The sequence below is a fragment of the Colletotrichum siamense genome (genome assembly GCF_013390195.1).
Source record: "Colletotrichum siamense strain Cg363 chromosome Unknown KSG_Cg363_contig01, whole genome shotgun sequence".
NCBI lineage: Eukaryota > Fungi > Ascomycota > Sordariomycetes > Glomerellales > Glomerellaceae > Colletotrichum > Colletotrichum siamense.
Window position 1 is genome coordinate 792,608 of NW_023501014.1, and position 19,223 is coordinate 811,830.

Here is a 19,223-nt window from a genome sequence, read left to right on the forward strand (position 1 = left end):
TCACCTTTGCCTTAATATATTGAAGCGGCAAGAAGTTTTGGACAAGATAGAACACTCCAACGAATTTTATTTGGAATTCAGGGTGCTTGGTTGTCAGTCAGATAGCAACAAAGATGCCGTCACCAACCGCCCAAGGGACTATTCTTCTCGTGCACACTGGCAACGAGAGGTAGTTTTAAATCAGTTTCGAGTGGGATATTTGTTGCCCAAGAGGCCAAGATACACATGAGTTTACTTTTAAATGCAGCCCACCTTTTCTTACTCACTACAAAACATGCTCAATCTGACGTAAGATCAATAATTGAGTGATCTTCATGCGCTTCGACATCACCAGCACCCTCTTGCTGAACATCAGCTGCCGCGTCCTCAACCAGCCTACTCGTCTTCCACTCTCCGGTAGCCGGATTGTACTCAAGTAAATGCAGGACCTTTTCATCCATCTTGCCCGTGTAGTGGTACGTAACCATCAAGTTCGGCTCTGCATAGTGGCCCATGAACTCAAGCTCGAGCTCAAACTGCGCCCCTACTTCGATATCGCCGCGGAAGTTGATGACGAAGGGCTCAGATCGCGCAACGCGCCTGTTGTACGCAAGCTTGACCGACTGAACAAATGTCACCGGTGTCCCGTCAACATCAACACCGCAGGCGGTAATTTGGTGCCTTCCGTCCCCGGTCGTCTGAAACTCTATCAACAGCCGGCGACGGAGTATGAACACCGGGATCGGTATGTCGAGATTCTTCATGACTTGTATCATGAGGTCGTCCGTGGTGGACCATACCCGTAGCTGCGCCAGCTCGTCTATCGGCGTGCTCTGGAGGTTGCAGATTGCAAGCTGCCCACCGGCAGCAGTCCGGCCGCGCTTCTTCCTCCCGACCGTTTCTGGGATCTCATTTGCAGGGCTGACGGTCAGTGAGGAACCCAAAGCAAGACATAGGTCTGCCTTGCTTGCATTCTCGCGCGCGCGTGAGAGAGGCTCCTCCCAGAGATTTTCACCAAAGTTGATGATGGTGTCGAGGAGGACGCCGCCGCACCTCGCGCACTTGCGTCCGGTGCGGTGGTCATGAATGGACTTTTCAAATGTCGACACAGCTCGGAAATCTGAGAGTATTCAGTTATGCAACCAACACAACATGGAAGGAGAATATAAATACCGCGAAGGTATTCCTTATCGCAATCTTTGCAGTACTCCCTGTTGCTGTTTCCATGCAGCTCTGAAATTCGCTCCTGCCATGATTATAGCTTAGCTGCCCACAAATGTTTTCATCGACGCTACCAATTCAACTTACCGGCAACATGCCACTTCTTCTATGCAGCCCATCGCAATTCTGGCTGACTAGGTATTTCAACAGCCCGCGGTTCTGCAGCTCAACCAGGGCCATATGAGTGGGCGTCGGGATAGCTTGTAGTGTGCTCGTCGTCTTCCCGACCCGCTGTCTCCCTTGAGCTCTGAGCGTCCATGCACCCTCTGGGCCTCTGAAGTCCGGTATTCCTAGATCGCTCTCTCGTTAGAAGACGTTTGTAGGATTTCGTCCCACCATAGAATCATCTCAGCCGTGGACTGACCAGCAGACGTGGAGATGCCGGCTCCTGTAAACGCAATGAAGTGCTTGCTCATCCTGATTCTCTCCGCCAGCAGTCTCGCCTTTGTTTCGACGGACTCCGGCGCCTCACGGCGTTCCTTTTCGGCAACTTTGGGAGCGGTGTCCGCCATGACAGGATCGAGCTCAACAGAGAGCGCGATGAACAAGTTGCTGAACGATGGAAGATGTAGAGAGGCCCTCCAAAGAAGGTATGAGATAACGTGAGAGTGTGAGCGAATGAGATGCTAGATCTGTGTCAGCCACTGATGCGCGACGGCACTACTTATGTCGTTGGAGAACATACACATTTGGTAGATGACAAGACCAATACCCCACGTGATTTGTTTCTAAAGAGGAAACTAAATCGCGGTTAGGCAGCAGCCGCAGCCTGCTCACGCCAATTCACACCATGGACTCAAACTGCTCGATGGATTGGGCTTGGTGCGATAAATCGTTGTGAATAGCGCCCCACTCGACGATAACGGTCTGTTAGTGCTCAACAATCATACATGTACTGCCCATACCCACACCTTGAAGCCCGTTTTGAATCGTGAAGTAGATTTTAACTTGCACTCAATTATCACCAATGTATTCGATGCTTGACTAACTTTTAACTTATTGATATTTTGCTAAACCACTCTTTCTTCATTTTAACTAGTTATTTTTACTTGCTGTTCTCCTTGATGTACCCCTTCACGAATTCCCTGAGATCGCTCTGCGGCAGCTCCAGCACCTTATTCGCCTTGCCCTCTTCCGGAATAGAGTGACCAGGGACGTCGGCGAAGTGGTACTTGATCAAGAACTCCTCAAACGGGAACCGTCCGCCGGCCGCCAGCTTCTTCTTGCCCTCCTCATTGACCTCGTCGGCGGTCTTGTGGTTCACCGTCCACTTGGCGCCGGTCTCCTCCTCAAACAGCTTGAGCAGCTGGTTCTGCGTCACGTCGAACTCGATGATGTTGATGTACTGGTTGGCCGTCTCGTCGGGGTGCTTCAGCACGGCCGCGATGCCCTCGGCCAGGAAGACCAGCGACGTCGTCGACACCTTCTGGTTGCCCGAGTCGAAGATGTCAATGCTCTTGCTCGCGAGGTCGATGCCGTAGATGCCGCGCGTGATGCTCTGCCCGTCGATCGTCAGTAAATCCCATCCCGCCCAGCTCGTCCCTCAAAGACAGCAAAAGAGGATAACTCACCCAGTCAAAGAACAGACTCGTGCCAATCCCAGTCCACGTGAACCCCTCATGCGCCTTCGCCTTCTCAATCAGGTAGTCCACCGCCTCGGTCTTGGCAATCAGCCAGTCGCCGAGGATCTCGCCCTTGAGGTTGCGCGTGTTGAGGCCGTACTCGGAGGGGATGAAGCGCTTCACGCCGGCCGCGACAGCGGCGTCGACGAGCGGGTCCTGCGCGCCCTTGACGACGGCTGCGACGGTCGAGATGGCCGAGACGACGGCGTCCTGGCCTGCGAGGGCGGCGGTCAGCGACTCGACCGAGGAGAGGTCGGCTTTGCGGACGGCGACGCCTGCGGGGAACGTCGCTGTTGAGGAGGTGCGCGAGATGGCTGTGACGGTGAAGCCGTGGTCCTGGAGGGACTTTACGACGCGTAGGCCGACGAGGCCTGAAGCCTGTGGGAGGCGGGTGTGAGCGCGTTGAAGCGGAGGGGGAGAGGGGGGAGGGGGAGGGTTTAGCTTACACCAACGACGGCGACTGTCTTGATCGACATCTTTCACAAGAATGATAGTACTGGCTTAAATTTCACCTTAAAGATTCCAAGTTCACCACAATCAAAAGACCTCTTCAATAGATATTCAGATCTTGTAAGTCGCAGCAAGCTTCCCGAGAACGCGACCTCCTTGCACTTTGCGTTCCTCGACTGGTCGCCTTATATACTCCCTTCCCGGCAGTCGACGACGACAAGGAAAGGGGAGGGGCAGGAACATACCTACACAGCACATCCCTCCCACCATCCCCCGCCATATTCTAGAAACTTTGCGCCATCACCCATCAAGCTTGACGGGCAGCCCTGCCAGTGCAACCTTACACGGCCGTTACAAGCTTCATTCTGCGTACCCAGGCAAAAACCTGGCTCCATGCAGCGCGGGTACGGATGCCTCCCCCGGCAAAAGATCAGCCAGAACTCAGAGCGGGATATCGAAGCTGCTGAAGAAACAACGGCCGGGTTGCACCTTGCGGAGCCTTGGGACGAGTCAGTGTAGCGGCGGCTCCCACCGAACGACGTACCCGCCCCCTTCAATGCCCTCTGATAAGATGCTATGCATGGCCCGCGCCCCCACAGGCACCATCAGAGGCAGGTCTGTCGTCACATCCCAAATCGAATCGAACGGTGTTGTTCCGAGCCTGTTCCGGGCTGTGTTGTTGGCGTGCCTTGCTTGGTAAAAACTGCCGGGCTGCGGCAGGGGCCCTGGTCACGGCCCGAAAGCAGATCGATCTCCGGGTAGTCACGGATATGACCAGGTAGCCTTCGGTAGGTAGCTTCGGTGTTTGGTATTGGTACAGCCTCCTTCCTACATTGTGGCCTTATGCGTCTCTATCTCTGGGCGTGGGCGAGGCTGGTGATGGATGGATCTCGGGCAACTCGACTTTTTGGAAGGTGTGCTCGGTTTCGTTTGCGGCAGTTTGTTCATCCACGAAGGCAGAGACAAACATGGCTGAAGGATTTGGACTGTTCATCTTTGTAGGTTTAGTTGAATCCATTCTCGAACCGTCATAAGTTACGCATAGAATTAAATCAATATCCGCCAAGAATTTGATGTTATACTACAATAAACGGACAGAAGCTACCTCAAACCACCTTATTCACCTTCCACCCACCCGAAACCCCCCTCGCAACAAATATCGTGACCCCGCTCGCCGCCAGACAGCACCCGCTCCAGATCCACCCGCTCAGATACCCATGCGACCTCGACAGCGCGCCCGCAATGGGCGACCCGAACAAGATGGCCACCGACATGACCGTGAAGGCCATACCGAACCGCGTGCCCATGTAGCTCTTGTCGGCCGTGAGCCGCACAAACGTGGTCGGCTGCAGCGCGAAGAACGTGCCCGCGAAGAAGCCGTACACGACCGTGACCGCGATCAAGCTGCCCTGGCTGTCTGTCGCGGCGAAGCAGAACGCGGCGATGGACATGACGAAGACGGCGGCGCAGATCATGTTGAGGATGCCGGTGTAGGGCACGATGAAATTCGGCACGATGCGGCCGACGATGGAGGCGCCGTTGAGGATGGAGAGGAGGTAGAGGGCGACGTCCGGGGAGGAGAGGGCGTTGTCGAGGGCGTAGGACTGCACGTAGACGTAGGGGGTGTACATGCCGAGGAAGAGGAGGCAGCAGGCGCCGAGGAAGAGGAGGAAGGGCGCGTCGCGGAAGACGGAGCGGTCGATCCAGGGGCGGCGGGCGGGCGGCGTCTTGAGGGAGGAGGTCTTGATGACGAGGAGGGAGACGCCGAGGGTCACGAGGGAGATGAGGGCGAAGACGAGGACGGTCCAGCGGAAGCCTATCTTGGGCTGCATCGCGCGGAAGAGGGCGGGCAGGACGAGGCTGGGAGGTTTGTTAGCTGAGGTGACGGATAGGAAGTCGGGGATGATGCTTACCCTCCAACGCCGCTACCGTTGGCCGCGATGCCGTTGGCGAGGGGCAGTCTTGTCGAGAACCATTGCGAGGGGAGGGCGACGCCGAGGGTGGAAAGGCAGCCTGTCCCGATGCCGATGATGAGGCCCTGGCAGAGGAGGAACTGCCACAGGTTCTGGCAGAAGGCTTGCAGAATGAGTCCGACGAGAACGAGCAGCGAGCCGATGATGAGCAGGTAGCGCGAGTAGCCGAGGTCGAAGATGGGTCCGATGATGAAGCCCAGAAACACCATGAGGAAGTTCTGCAGAGAGCCAATGGTCGAGATCTGGAACGCGGTGTTGTCGCGCAAGATATCAGACGCGTAGTACGCCTGAAAGGCGCCGAAGCTGGATATCAGACCTGGGAAGTTGTGTTAGCCAGGGCTCATTCGTTGTGAAGGCGGACATGCGCCCGCCGGCTCACGATGGTGTTGCATCGCGGCCGTCCATCCCAGACTTACCCCATGTGTTGAAGTACAACAGAAACGACCCGAGAATGTGGAGCCATGCCTGCAGACCACCGTTTGGCGGCCCAGCAGGGGCCGCGGGCTTTTCTGCCGGTGGTGATGTTTGTGAAGACGACGTTGGCGGGCTGTCGTTGGTGCTGCCGTTGTCAGCGACGACAACGGAGGCATCTTGTGCGGCGGCGGCGGCGGCGGCGTCTTTCTCATTCTGCCCCTTTGGGCTCTCATTCGGCGCCGAAGACATTGCCGGGCCAGGTCATCCGAGCCGGGTCTGACTTAGAGCAACAAGCGCCGAAACCTTGTTTATGTGTGCTGCTGCTGGTTCCGACGAGTCGCAGTCGCAATAGCCGCGATAAAAGCGCCAAAAAGAGGGTGCTGAGACACAAGGGACGCGCGAAGGATCAGAGTGAAAGGTGAAAAAAGTTTAAGTGATTGAAAGGGGAGCCAGTGTTGAGGATTAGGTAGGATTGGCATGCATGGAGTGGAACAGAGAGACACAAGAGAGATCGGAAAACGCGTTCGGCATTGGCAAAATACTTCCGAGAGCGATCGCTGTTGCTTCGGTTTCTGCGCTCACTTAAGCAGAAATGGCGTTGTCGAAAGATTTCCAGTGGTCCCTGGCCTGGCCCCCTTTCACACCAACAAAACATCAACGGGTTGTGGGGAAACGGAATTGGGCCCCAGCCAAGTTCTGGCTTTGCTGTGAATTTTTTTCAGTCGATGGGCAATGGGCTGATGAGATGGGGATTGGGTGAGCCGATTCTCTTATGGGCGATTCCCTGTCGACGGGAGGGTCGTCGCAACCTTCCATGTTGATTGCTCAGATCGGAACCCCCGATGGAATCCGCAAGCCGCGGCAGATCTGATCTGGGTTGGCTCGATGTTGGAAGCGATGAAAAGAGTCCAAAGGGTCCATTATACTTCGTTGAGAGAGGTCGAAGTCATCCTAAAAATTAAGAATCCAAAGTTCAGCACGTCAACGTTCTCAGCACAGCCCAAAGATGTTCAGAGACTCATCTTAATCGCCTACTCTCATCAGCAAATGCGTTCCGGCATCATTCCGCACTGCATCTCCATCTCAGGACAGCCGCGGGAAGGATCATCAAAAGCAATGGGACCCCCGTCGCCGGGGACCGCGCCTGTTTAGGCAGTCCACATCCATGCTGATCTGCCGCGCGCGCGCCGGTCGCCACTGAGATGGAGCCCCAGGATGCCATGGCCACAGCTGCTTGACAACCTGCCAAAAATGGGCTGACACGACATCATGGCCCCAGCTGGATATTTTATCCCAAATTGGGTTAGAACGATTGAGGTGATGGGACGAAGTTCGATTGACAAGACGTGCATGTAAGTTCAGCTCATCCATCAGTAGTGATGTTGTTGAATTCGCATCTTGCTCCCAGCAAGTCAAGCACTGCCTAGCAGCCATAGATAACCTTGGATTGAGACGTGCAGATCCTCACGGATGCGCAAGTACGTAAATTGAGTGACGACGGTTGAAGTAAATGGGAATGCAGACGCCTGATTAATATGTTTATCGGCTGGATTTTAAATATGTACTGAATTTCATCTGGAGCTATTCTGCTCTGTTGCGCCCCTTCCGATGCATTGTCCCAGGATATTAGGAAACTGACGTCACGTCAACCGTCTGTGTAAACAACGATTCTCGTGTGCCGCCTCATATGATTAACATCATCTCGTCTCTCCATCGCTCGAGCTTGAGCCACTGCTGAGGTTGCTTGGCCTGTTAGGTCTGACAACAACAAAGCCCTGCTCAGGTCGAGGTGGTCTCACGACCTGAAATCCGTGCTCTATACTTGGCTGGCCAGTGAACTTGGCCCAAATACCAGAAGTAGATCGAAGTGATGGCTTGGGAGCAGGAGGGCGGGGAATTTCTTCAGATGCTCGTGTGGCGGGCGCCGGTCTAGGGGCGCCGTAGTATAGGTCGGCTTCGCGGAATGAGTAGTCGCTCCATCGTGGACCAAGTGGCCTTCCATCGGCCTTGGTCGATGATGTTTGAGGCTCATGGGCTGAATCCTCTTCCTCTATTGATTCCTCTGATAGCCTACCCGGCGACATGATGGACTCGGAACGCTGGATGGATCGCTTCTCTGCCAGGGTGGTGGATGCGGATGTGCTTCTCGATGGTGGGTAAGCAGACGAAGCTGGCGACGCAATGCTTTCGGATCTTCGATAGTAATCGGAAGAAGAGATGGACGTCCCACGCGATGGTGAGCGAGGAGGGCGATAGTATCGACTTGATGTAGTTGATGAATTCAGACGCAATGTGCTGGGACTATCAGGGCGGTACGTTGGGTGAAGGTAGCCAGCAGCAGGTTCCCCGAATGCGTCGTGCTCAGAGGGCAACCCGTAGGAGCTGTCGGCGTCGTACATTGTAGAAAGGTTTGTTCTCGATACCTGACGACGTCTAAGCTGTCGGAGTCCATATACCTATATATTGTCAGATGATAGATTGCAAAAGTAGACAGGCAACGTACGTCAGGCCTTGGAGCTTTCCACCACGTCTGGCACAGCGCAACAAGGTCGCAGACCGCCGGGACAAAGAAGCCCAATAGAAGCATGCCGGTGTGCAGTGCCAGAAGCAAGTAGCCGATGGCGCTTTTCGTCTCGTGTCCCGCAAGGTCCGGCAGGAACGACACCATGAATATTAAGCTGCAGAGGCGCATGGTCGCCGCAATCGCGCCAATGGAAAAAGTAGAATAGGCCTGGAACCCGGCAATACTCGCTAAGAGCAGAAGTTCGCATGATCCAAGGACGGCCAGCTGCGCCGGGCCCGAGATCTGCAACCCGCCGATGGCCGCGCCACGAACGAAAACCAAAACGAATAGGATGAGAATGAAGGTCTGGTCATGTCGTCGGAAGTCCTCAGTAGGCGCGATCCGTCTATACCGCTTCGTGCTGTCGAAAATCAAGACGCCAAGACTGTGCGTAGGAATTTGACGGAGAAGCCAAATGAACGCGCCCATCATGGCAACAATGAGCGCCACTGCGAGGGACGTATGGTATGCTGGCAAGAACGAGGCGTGGTCCAGCTGATAAAAGGAGAGGGCCGCCAAGGGCAACATGAAGTAGGACAGTATGATTCGAAGGACACGGCTGAAAGTGTGTCGCAAGCCGACAGTTGATTCAGAAACCTCGCCATCGGAATTTCGGTGACGGTTCACGAGCCACACGACCTCGATCACCACGGCGCAGCCGAGAGCAACAATCACCATGAGAACAACCATATTGACCCAGGTATCCATCGTCATGGGAGCACCTGCAATTTGGGTCATCAACTCCAGACCAAATGTACCGCCATACGTGCCATTCATGACGTAGATTCCATCCTGGGCTTTGTCATAAGTCACCCCGTGTGTAACAGGCCCAACCACGAAAAGCGAGAACCAATTCAAGTTGCTGACCATAGGCTGGTAGAAGCCGGGATACCTGAGGCTGAGCCCACCAGTCAAAAAGACAAATTGGATGTACTGCAAGCAATCGCCGACGTTCGGAAGGACCGTCCGTATGGAACGCTGTTCCTCGTCGAGCGTCACTGGGGCACTGTAGACGGAGCGCAAGACGCCGACAAGAAACACGAAGAAGAAGACGCCCCATGTCGTGTAGCCAATTGCAGATATCGTGGTCGGATCGAGCGTAGGAGTTATGTTTGCTTGTCGGCAGCTGATCTCTTCGGAGTCGTTGCTCTGCAGATGCAGCGTCGCATGGAATGTCGACAATGGAGGCAGGCGGCCAATATCGGTATCGAAGTTGACGTACAGACTCGCCGGGTTTCGCATGGTCGACTTCCAGCCTTTGGCAAAGTTGAGCTTCGCGCATGTCGTATTAGTCTTTGCGCTGAAGGCCGATGATCGTCCCAGCATCTGGATTTCTAGAGCCGCTGCGGGCATCATTCGGGCGATTTCCTCGCATTCTTCTTCTTCGATCCATCGCCCTACCCGAAATGATAGTCGCTCATCTCCGTCATCTAGTTGTCTTAACTTCGCATCGAGGCTCGTAGGGGCGAAAGGATCGTTTCTGGATGAGACTTCGTCGCACGTTTGCCATTGGACATAGGCACCAGAGGCGCAGCTGGCCAGCAGCCCTACGAGGCCAAGGCGTGCCAGCATCACCGCACCTTCCTGACCTCGTTTGCGATTCCCGAGACAGGCAACAAAGGTGAGCGACAGCGCTTCTTCTTCAGCGCATCAGTGACAGTCGCTGCAAGCCCCTCAATGATGTGGTCGTTGAAGATGATGGGGGCAAGACTGATCGTAACCAACGCAGCAGACGAAGAACTTCCATCTTTTTTCTGAACATGACCAGTGGATCCAAGGCATTGACTGCATTGCCGAGGACGCTAGTCCTCAGCCTGCTCGTATTCTACTGCAAAAAGGGGTCTTTTCTATGCGGATCCCCCTGACTCGCGGGTCCGCCGAACGTCTTTTTGCGGGGATAGGCTGGCGTTGCAGATGCTCACGAGGCTCTATTGACTGGCGCTGTGAGAGCACACAGGTGGTTTGATCCACTGACAGTCTCCTAGAGAAATCTGCAACGCCTGAAGAGTGTAGACGGCGACGAACCAGGGTCCTGATAATTCCCGATGGCCCCCGCGTCTCACACGGAGCTGGTTCTCGGTGATGGACGTGTCGGCGGTTCGACAGGTGGATGTGGTGCGAAGCTGATCCTGTGTTAGCCATCGAAGAACCAAATCGGAACTGGCAAAATCGCAGCCATAGGGGACAAGGGCTAACGTTGTATGTCATGGAACCATAGCCGACAAAACAATGATGAAAAGGGCAGAGACGCCGCTGAATCGATGGCAACCGGCGCATTGCGCTAGACTGGTAGACCTGAAGACCGACGGGAAGAGTTTTTTTTAGGGTACCGGCAGATGGAACGTTTCCCGTCATCTCCTATTTTTAGGCGCTTAGCTAGCGTTTCCGAGTAGAAAATTTTCCCTTCTTTCGCAAACCAACAGCAGCTTACTGACGGATGTTTGTCGATGCAAAAAGCCTCCAATGGACAGGAACGTTGGTCAGGTCAATCCCCACCAAAACGGACTTCGAGACCGGCAAGGGCGGAGCTGTGGATCTTGGGGGCTGAAGCAAAGCATGCCACTCAACGTCTTCCTCGTTGAGTGCACGTGGGGTGCAATCAAGGGAAACAGAGAATTCGGCCAGGTTTAATCATGACGCAGTCCATCTCTCGATGATGAGGCAAGCTCAGGTTTTGTCTATGGTGCTCAGACTCCAGAGAGAGATGGTCTAGAATCGGCATCGCGACCGCCGTCAAGTGTGATAGTGGCGGCTACCCAGGCGAGCCGTGCCCAACATGCCGCATCGTTGGTCCGTGGCCTGAGTTTGATTGCCGATCTGTTTTTTCATCGTGGGGGCCAACCAACAGTTGGTAGTTCTCGAGGCTCTTGAAGATGAATACGGGCAAGACGAACAAAGAAGACGTGTGAGGAAACCGCGGGCGGTGATGGTGGTGGACGATTGCCAAGGGAAGACTGAAGAGATGGGATGACAGGAGACCCGACGAGCTGGTTTGGACGAAGCGATGGGATGACCGGTGTCTGGTGCAGGATGTCCTTGCACTGCAGCAGCTCAGGCACCAGACGCAGGGAGAGAATCGGCCGTGCCGTGCCTTGGGCTCAAATGCCCAAATCGACTTTGGAGACAGGGAAGTGTGGTGCGTTGAGGCGGAGGACGCGAGAGCCAAGTAAGCAGTCGTACGAGAGCAGGTTATCGCAATTCGGCCATGCGGCGTGGTGAGTCCAATGTTTGGGATCTATCGCGATCCTTGTGTCGTGGTGGAGCATGTTCAAAAGCAAGCGTCCCTCAGCTTGGCGTCGAGCAGAGGGAGCATCGGTAATATCGGCATCGAATATAAGTAGGGGTGGTGAGGATGATCATCATCTGGAGACGGAAGGATGCGGTTTGTTCTCGTCGACTGCGGCGAGATGCATGTTGGAGGAGAGGCATGCCAAAGGAGAAGGAGACGGAGGGAGGCTGTCATCACCCAATTCAGCAAGAGGGAGGGGAAAGAGGAAATCGACAGACACTTGCCTCTGCAGTCGCGACGCAGGTACGGCCGCCACCCCGCCCCTTCTGCATATGGAAGGGCTACCTACAGAACGACGAAAGGGACGCCCCAGACTCAGCGAGGATGGAAAGAGCACACTTCGAACATGGCAGTGGCGAGCTGAAGGTGCTTGCCCTCCTGCCTTCTTGCTTAGCCAGATCACGATGGCACCTGACCTCAGTCGCAGAATGCAATAGTCGGGTTTGCAAGCATCGATGGCATCGACAGTCCACAGCTTACACCCCTGTCTTTTCAACGTCATCATTCTCTGATTTGGATTAATGCTAGGAGGACCCGGTGCAGCGAACGACCACTAACACAACCATATTTTCAACCGTATTTCTTGCGTGCTTTAGCGGCGAGCTGCCTCCGGTCGAGCCCACCTTCCGTGTGCCTTCCGCCCTTGCATCGTGCTGCAGGAAGGTGCAGGTGCACCCGAGTGCTGGAGCGCTCCTTCCGTGCAGAGTGCAGACGGGCTTGCCTGCAGGTGATGCTGCTCGCTTAAGTAAACACCTTACTCCATCAAGACTAGCGCCCGACGCCCCCAATCTCTTCCCCAAGCTGCATTCCCTGCGCATCGGAGCTTGTTCCACCCTCCCGTCCGTACCTTAGTGTTGGCTTCGTTTTTCGGAGCCCCTTCAATCGACTTTGTTTCTTCTGCATGTCTTCGACGTGCCCACCCCACGGCAGATCTCGTCCTGGCCAGATCCAACATGCCTTGCAAACAATGTCAACCCAATCTACTCGTGGCGACTAGTCGCCGGGCGTCGGAAAGATACCTGACCAGCAAAGACAACAAAGCAATTGAATCACATCCATCGTGGCCTCCGGCCCCGGCTCCGTGCAGCCACGCATTCCAGGCATTCCATCCATGAGATGCGTCTTGTGATGGACCACTGGGCTAATTATTGGGCAGCCTGCCAGCTTCGCCTTGCTTGTTGAAGCACACCACCATCGCATCATCCCTGGCTCGTCGCATGGCTTCCATCCGCCAGCCTGGATGCCCCATGTCTCGCCAACTCCCAAGGGCACAGTCCCTCCCTTGCTACGGATGCACAACACTCGGCTCCCGGTTCTTGACTTCGCTCCACTGGGCTCTGGGCTTGCGCCTGTGCTCGTTGCTGTTTTGGACGATTCTCTCCGACCCTGACCTGTGGTCTACATGCTGTGCCAGAGCTGAGAGAAGCAGCTCTCCCCTGCTTCCACGCTCGGCATGCCTTTCCCGCCTTCCCTGGATTGTCTCGGGCGTCTTCAATATCTCGCCCTAATCAAACAAGCCTAGGCGTGCGCACCATCCCTTCACAACCTTCCTCCACACGCACGACTGCCAGCTCGCCAAACCATGCGAGCAAACACTTTGGTCGTGCATGAAGCGCATGTTCTGCGCCTACGCCTAGCTTCGATGGAGAAGCTCTAGTTCGACCCATGGGCTAGGTCGATGTCGGCCGCGACGGAAGGGCCGCGGCTGTGCCCCATCTGGCGTGTTGAGGGGTGCCATGCTCTTGGCTCACAATCTTGGCCATCATGGGTTTTGTTTATTATCTCGCGCAACCCCAGATCCTCATCATGTCCTTCTCAAGTGCCACGCTCTCTTTACTTCCTCAAGGCACCTCTTGGGTTTTCTTCTGTGTCCAGGCAGACATTTCGTCCCTCTTTCTTTCCCTTCTCAGTCTGCCAGGATGAGGTTGTCCATCGGAGTGCTGGCTTCATTGCCAGCACTGGTTGCTTCGCTGGCTTCCACCGATTCATACCGTGATGCTGTAAGTCCTGGTCCCTCCTCCAAAGTCACTGGTTCTATGTTTGAATTGTACCGACTACGATGGGATGTGGACTGACGACGTACTGTTGTAGGATTTGCCTCAATCGGGCTATCTCCCTAACCACAACCTTGACCCAAACATTGCCGGTTCTTCAAGCTTCAGAAACTTATGGACTTTCACTTCCCCCGACAGCAAGGAGTTCTGGTTGGCCAAGCCCTTGGTCTACACACCTGAGGGGGGCACCGAGCTTGTCATCACCGCCTCTGAGATGAACATCATTCGTATCTTCGACAGTAAGACCGGAAACATCCTGAAGCAGAGAACCCTCCAGGCCCCCTTCTCCGCTGCCGACAGCAACTGCGGCGACATCCCGAACTGGGTTGGCATCACCGGTACCCCCATCATCGATCCCGCGACAAGCATCATGTACGTTTTCTCCAAGGGCTACCGAGACGGGACCACTTCCGGCACAGCCAACGGTGTCTACAAGATGTACGCGATTCGTATTCCCTCGCTCGAAGATGTCGACAAATTCCCCGTCCTGATTGACGGCATCAATGCCGATAACGACCCAGCCAAGTACTTCGTCGGTGGTGTGGCCCTGCAGCGACCCTCTCTGGCCGAGCTCAACGGCCACATCGTCGCCGCGTTCGGCTCTCACTGCGGTCGCTGGAACTACACTGGTTACCTCGTGTCCGTCAGTAAGACACCCGGCGTGGGCCCAGTGAGCATGTGGGCCACGGAAGCCGCTCCTGGAGCTCCCAAGCCGCAGCCACTTGATCTCGAAGCCGAAACGGGAGGCAAGGCAGGAATTTGGCAGAGTGGCATGGGTTTGCCCGTCATCGGCAACAACGTCTACTTCGTGGCAGGCAACGGTCAGGGACACGCCAACGGAAATGTCCCCGCCAGTGGCAGAATCTACATGTCCACCCTCGACGAGTGCACGGTAAAGATGGAGGTAGCGTCGACTGGAAAGTTGAGCCTGATCGATTACTTTCAGCCATATGACTACATTGGACTGGATGCTGGTGACCGCGATGTCGGTTCTTCGGGACTCGCCGTCCTGGACCCAACCGTTTTCAAGGGCACTGGCGTCAACCGAATGTGCGTCACGGCTGGAAAGAAGGGCAGAGCCTACGTCATGAACGCTGACAACCTCGGCGGTTTTCGACAGGCGGCTGACGGCGGCGATGGCATCATCCAGACAATTGAGCTTGGATTCTCACTGTACGGCGGATTCGGCAGCTACCCCGGCGAGGGCGGTTACATCTACGCGACCACTGTCGGTGGCCCGCTTGTTGCGTACAAGCTTGGCTTCGACGCGAAAGGTGCGCCCCAATTCACCCTTGCCGGCAAATCAGCCTCCTTCGTCGGAGCTGGTCGCGTTGGTGTTGGCCAAATGACTATCACATCTGACAACGGCAAGCCTGGTACTGGCATTGTAATGTTCCCCTCACCCTTTGAGATATCCATTGACTAACACCCGACAGGTCTGGGTTGCGGATGTCAACGTCGGTCTCCAAGCTTTCCGTGCCGTTCCTCAGGACGGCGTTATGATTCCCATCACCTTGCCCTCCACCCAAGGTAGCAACAAGTTCCAGCGTCCGGTCTTTGGGGATGGTCGTGTCTTCATGAACGTCAACAACAACAGGCTTGTGGCTCTGGGATCTCCCGTCAACCCTGCTGTCAACTGCACCAGCCCAGTGGACTTTGGCTCTCTTGAAGCTGGTTCCACCGCCAGCGTGACTGTCAACTGCAAGGCCAACGTCGCCCTTACCAAGGTCAATGGCTGCACTTCTGCGGATCCTACTTTCACTTGCTCCAACTCAACTCTGCCCCAGGGCGCTGTCGCTGCAGGGGCTTCTTTCTCCTTGAACGTCACTTTCGACCTCTCCAACCCAGCCGTATCGATTGTGCCTGGAGTCCTTTCTAGCGCTGTCACGCTCTCCATCAGCCCTCCTGCAGAGTACGCAACTAGCGTGCTGGTGTCCGTCCAAGGCACTGTCGTCAGGCAGGGCGCCTTTTTGAGTGCTACCCCGTCGGACATTGCTTTTGGTAGATTAGTCCTACGTGATGCCCCTGACGGTCTCACGGGGTCTGCTCTCATTCAAAATGTTGGCAACGGCACCTTGACATTCACCGGTTTTGCCTGGCAGACGAACACTAGCGCCTACGCCAACTTTACCGGTGATGGCGGGCTTGGCTCTGGTTTCTCATCGACAAACTTCCCGACCGTTGGCTCCACTCTTGAAGCCGGAAAGAGTCTGACAGTCGCCCTCCGCTTCTTGAGGGAGACACCTGGATCATACTTGTCAAAGATCACCATCTGGTCTAACGGAGGAACTGCTGTGCTCACTTTGAGTGCTTCCGTCAACGACCCGCCTGCTGTTTCGTTCGAAGTCTCCAATGGCTCCGGTGGCTGGACTGTGCTCTCAAACTACACCGTCTCGTATGGCAATGTGGTTGCAGGAGGCCTTGTTGACAAGCAAATCAGGGTCTGCAACAAGGGCGATGCCCCTCTGACGATCACCATTTCCAAGCCCCCCGCCACCTCGCAGCTCTTCGCTTTGAACCCTAACAACGAGCTCACCGAGGGAACGCAAGTTGTCGGCGGTAGCTGCTCCATCGGAAGCGTTGGGATTCATGCCGCACCGGTTCAACCGAACCATCCTGCCCAGGCCTTGCGGGCCACGTGGACTCTCAGCACCGACGGTCTTAACTCAACCACCGGCGAAGTTTCGGGTCGTCACGACATTGTCTTCGAAGGGACCGTCGTCAGCAAGCAAGTCGGGCCTCTTCTTACCAACGGTACCGCCAAATACCAGTATGTTGGATGCTTCAAGGATACTACCAATCTGGGCCGCAATCTTCAGAGCTCTGTCAACACTGCTGCTCAACAGAAGACGAACACGCTGCAGCAGTGCCAGGGCATTTGCAACGACAGAGGTTTTGCCCTATCTGGTGTCCAGTACCACCAAGAATGCTGGTGCGGTTCGAGCATCAAGAATCCGTCTACGTACGAGGACGAGTCCCTCAATCTCTGCACTTTCGATTGCACGGGAGATGACACTCAGGCATGTGGTGGTGATAACGGTCACATGAGCTTGTACGCCGATATTACATCATTCGACATTGCTGGGTTTTACGAGTCTCTCAAGAACCCCAGCTCTAGCTCATCTCTGCCAGCATCAACGAGGTCCTCCACCAGAGCATCGTCCGCTAGCAGCGTCCCTCCAGCCTCCTCTGTAGCATCTTCCTCGGCTATTACCAGCTCTGCGACATCCTCGGGCAGCGGTGTCTCAAGTGCATCTGTGACTTCGTCGTCATTAGCGTCCAGTGCTTCGTCTGGTCCCCCAAGCTCAAGCCTCAGCACCGCTTTCGTCTCGACAATTACCCCCACTTCCACGACTTCCAGCAGCGCGACTCCATCTGCAACATTTGTCGTGTCGCCCCTCAATCCTCAGATGCCAGCTATCATCGGCGGGCAGTGGCAGTACGCTGGGTGCTTCAAGGACCTTGTGGACGGTGAGAGACTCTTCCAGGGGGCGTCGTCCGCCTCGGACGACATGAGCTTGGCCAAGTGCGCTGCATTTTGCAGTACTGGCGCGCCAGGTGGTGGAGCTTTCAACTACTTCGGTGTCGAGTATGGCCGCGAATGTTACTGCGGTTGGGATGCGCAAGCCGCCAAGATGTCAACCTCAGAAGCCGAATGTTCTTCGCCTTGTGCGGGTTCCTCCGTCGGTCTGTGTGGTGCCGGCTTCCGCCTTTCGGTTTATAACAACACAATCCCCAACCAAGCACCGTCTCAGCCCCAGCACGCTGCACGAGCAGGCGACTACGAGTTCCTGGGATGCCAGACCGAAGGCGTCAACGGACGCGCTTTGTCGGGGGCTTCCTTCGGCTCGGCAGATATGACAACCAAGGCTTGCGCGGCCTTCTGCGCCAAGGGCAACTTCCAGTACATGGGTGTTGAGTACGCCCAAGAGTGTAGGTTTCGTGTCTCGTGCTTACTAGACGTTTTCTAACAATGATATCAGGCTGGTGCGGAAGTGCAACCAACGCGGGATCTGTCCCGGCTCCGCTGAAGGAGTGCGATATGCTCTGTCGCGGCAACCAGGTTAGCCTACTTTCCTCCGTTGCAAGATGTTTTCTAACGGTGAATAGTCCGAGTACTGCGGAGGAACCAGCCGCCTTGATCTTTTCAAGCTTTCTGCTGCTAGTGGACAGTCATCGTCGGCGTCCAGTACCCCGACAATTCAATCATCATCAGTCGGTTCCAGCTCTGCCTCTGTTGGCGCCAGCTCAAGTGTCGCCTCTTCAAGCTCCGCAGTTCTCAGCTCCCGATCGTCCACCGCGAATCCCAGCCCGTCATCAAGCAGCTCGGTGATCTCATCATCATCTGTAGCGCCATCTAGCTCCCTCGTGCCATCTGTGCCGGCATCAACAACCACAAGTAGTTCCCCTTCGTCAAGTGACAGCTCGTCGTCCTCGGCCTCAGCCACGGCAACCGACGGGTACTACTATGTTGGCTGCTACAGGGACCGGCCTACCGGACACGCACTTCCTCTGCTGTTTGCCAATCAGAGCGTCACGCCTGAGCTTTGCATTGCTCACGCCAACTCGGTGTACAGCAAGGCCCCAACACCGACAACCAAGCTGCCGTACTTGTTCTTGGAGTACCACCACGAGTGCTACGGCGGCTCGAGTCTCGACTTCCAGGGCGGCGTTGTCACCTCCCTTGTCGGGACCAAGGCCTGCAAGAACTACTGCTATGGCAGTGTTAGTACCTTCACCACCGACGGCACCGTCACGACCACAACAAACACTGCCAATTACTGCGGCGGGGCTAAGATGTTTGACCTGTACGCTCTTTCAACGCCGGTTGCACTCCCGACAACCGGCGGCCCCGTGGTTACCCAGACTGCCTAAACGTTGGCATAATCTCATTCAATCTTAATGGAGTAATAGTGGCATGGAAACGCCTTGGATAATCTCAGAAAATCTCACTTAGCACATACCCAGAGCATACCGATAAGCGGGTGCCATGTAGTCATTGCATATTTACATCTTCATTTCTTATTTAATCTGTCTTTCAAATGCTGCGTGAACCATACCCCGGTCCCGTGTCATGGCTTGACTCCGATGCCTGCTGCACGTGCCGCATCCGGTCCACGGAACGGCCCCGGGTTCAATTAACTTTGTCCAGACCTCTAAGCGAGTCAATGAACAAGAGCCAAACACCGTCGACATCTTCTCATGTGTTAGCACAGCAATTCACCGACTGACCTGCGTGTAGCATTCGATCCTACAGAATTCATGATGACAGAATTGCCGATAGATTCGTGAACCCCCACCTCAAATACCCGACACCCAATGGCAGCCTCCGCTCTCTGATTAGGCAGGTCGCAAGTTGCCCGCGGCGTTGACTCGCCCACATGTCCGTATCGGCACCGGTCGGGTGGACTCCGACTCCGAAACATGGATATCGGCAAATACTGGGGTTCTATGCCGTTATCTGTTGAAACCCCACAATGATTGCACGTTGGTGAAAGAGCTCCTATCTCGGCGAGCGGGGGATGGGGAAGCTCTCGAGACATTGACTGGTCAATGGTGAAGGATGCATGGAGGTGGCTATCACGCAACACAGGGATCTGTGTGTGTGACTGCTTACAAAATGACGTCTCTACACTTCTTCCCGCGAGCCTTTGCGTT

The 19,223-nt window shown here is 55.4% G+C and overlaps 5 protein-coding genes across 5 annotated transcripts; 1 reads left to right on the forward strand and 4 right to left on the reverse strand.

Moving 5' to 3' along the window:
- Positions 1 to 278: 278 nt before the first annotated feature.
- On the reverse strand, positions 279 to 1,712 carry SRT1 (NAD-dependent protein deacetylase SRT1; the record flags this gene model as incomplete). Its single annotated transcript, XM_036632047.1, has 4 exons — positions 279 to 1,099; positions 1,153 to 1,225; positions 1,288 to 1,490; positions 1,565 to 1,712. 4 exons carry the CDS (start codon positions 1,710 to 1,712, stop codon positions 279 to 281), a joined length of 1,245 nt encoding a protein of 414 aa, XP_036502353.1.
- Positions 1,713 to 2,245: 533 nt separating this feature from the next.
- Positions 2,246 to 3,298, reverse strand: PRR1-0 (Pinoresinol reductase 1; the record flags this gene model as incomplete). The annotated part of the gene is made up of 3 exons (XM_036632048.1): positions 2,246 to 2,698; positions 2,772 to 3,200; positions 3,269 to 3,298. The coding sequence occupies 3 exons, from the start codon at positions 3,296 to 3,298 to the stop codon at positions 2,246 to 2,248; spliced, it is 912 nt and encodes a 303-aa protein (XP_036502354.1).
- A 1,080-nt stretch (positions 3,299 to 4,378) lies between these two features.
- apdF-5 (Aspyridones efflux protein apdF) lies at positions 4,379 to 5,908 on the reverse strand (the record flags this gene model as incomplete). Its single annotated transcript, XM_036632049.1, has 3 exons — positions 4,379 to 5,132; positions 5,186 to 5,561; positions 5,662 to 5,908. 3 exons carry the CDS (start codon positions 5,906 to 5,908, stop codon positions 4,379 to 4,381), a joined length of 1,377 nt encoding a protein of 458 aa, XP_036502425.1.
- Positions 5,909 to 7,356: 1,448 nt separating this feature from the next.
- Positions 7,357 to 9,575, reverse strand: CGCS363_v000201 (uncharacterized protein; the record flags this gene model as incomplete). Its single annotated transcript, XM_036632050.1, has 2 exons — positions 7,357 to 8,115; positions 8,163 to 9,575. 2 exons carry the CDS (start codon positions 9,573 to 9,575, stop codon positions 7,357 to 7,359), a joined length of 2,172 nt encoding a protein of 723 aa, XP_036502426.1.
- A 3,855-nt stretch (positions 9,576 to 13,430) lies between these two features.
- Positions 13,431 to 18,440, forward strand: CGCS363_v000202 (WSC domain-containing protein; the record flags this gene model as incomplete). Its single annotated transcript, XM_036632051.1, has 5 exons — positions 13,431 to 13,511; positions 13,603 to 14,952; positions 15,002 to 17,498; positions 17,549 to 17,628; positions 17,676 to 18,440. The coding sequence occupies 5 exons, from the start codon at positions 13,431 to 13,433 to the stop codon at positions 18,438 to 18,440; spliced, it is 4,773 nt and encodes a 1,590-aa protein (XP_036502427.1).
- Between the last annotated feature and the right edge of the window lie 783 nt (positions 18,441 to 19,223).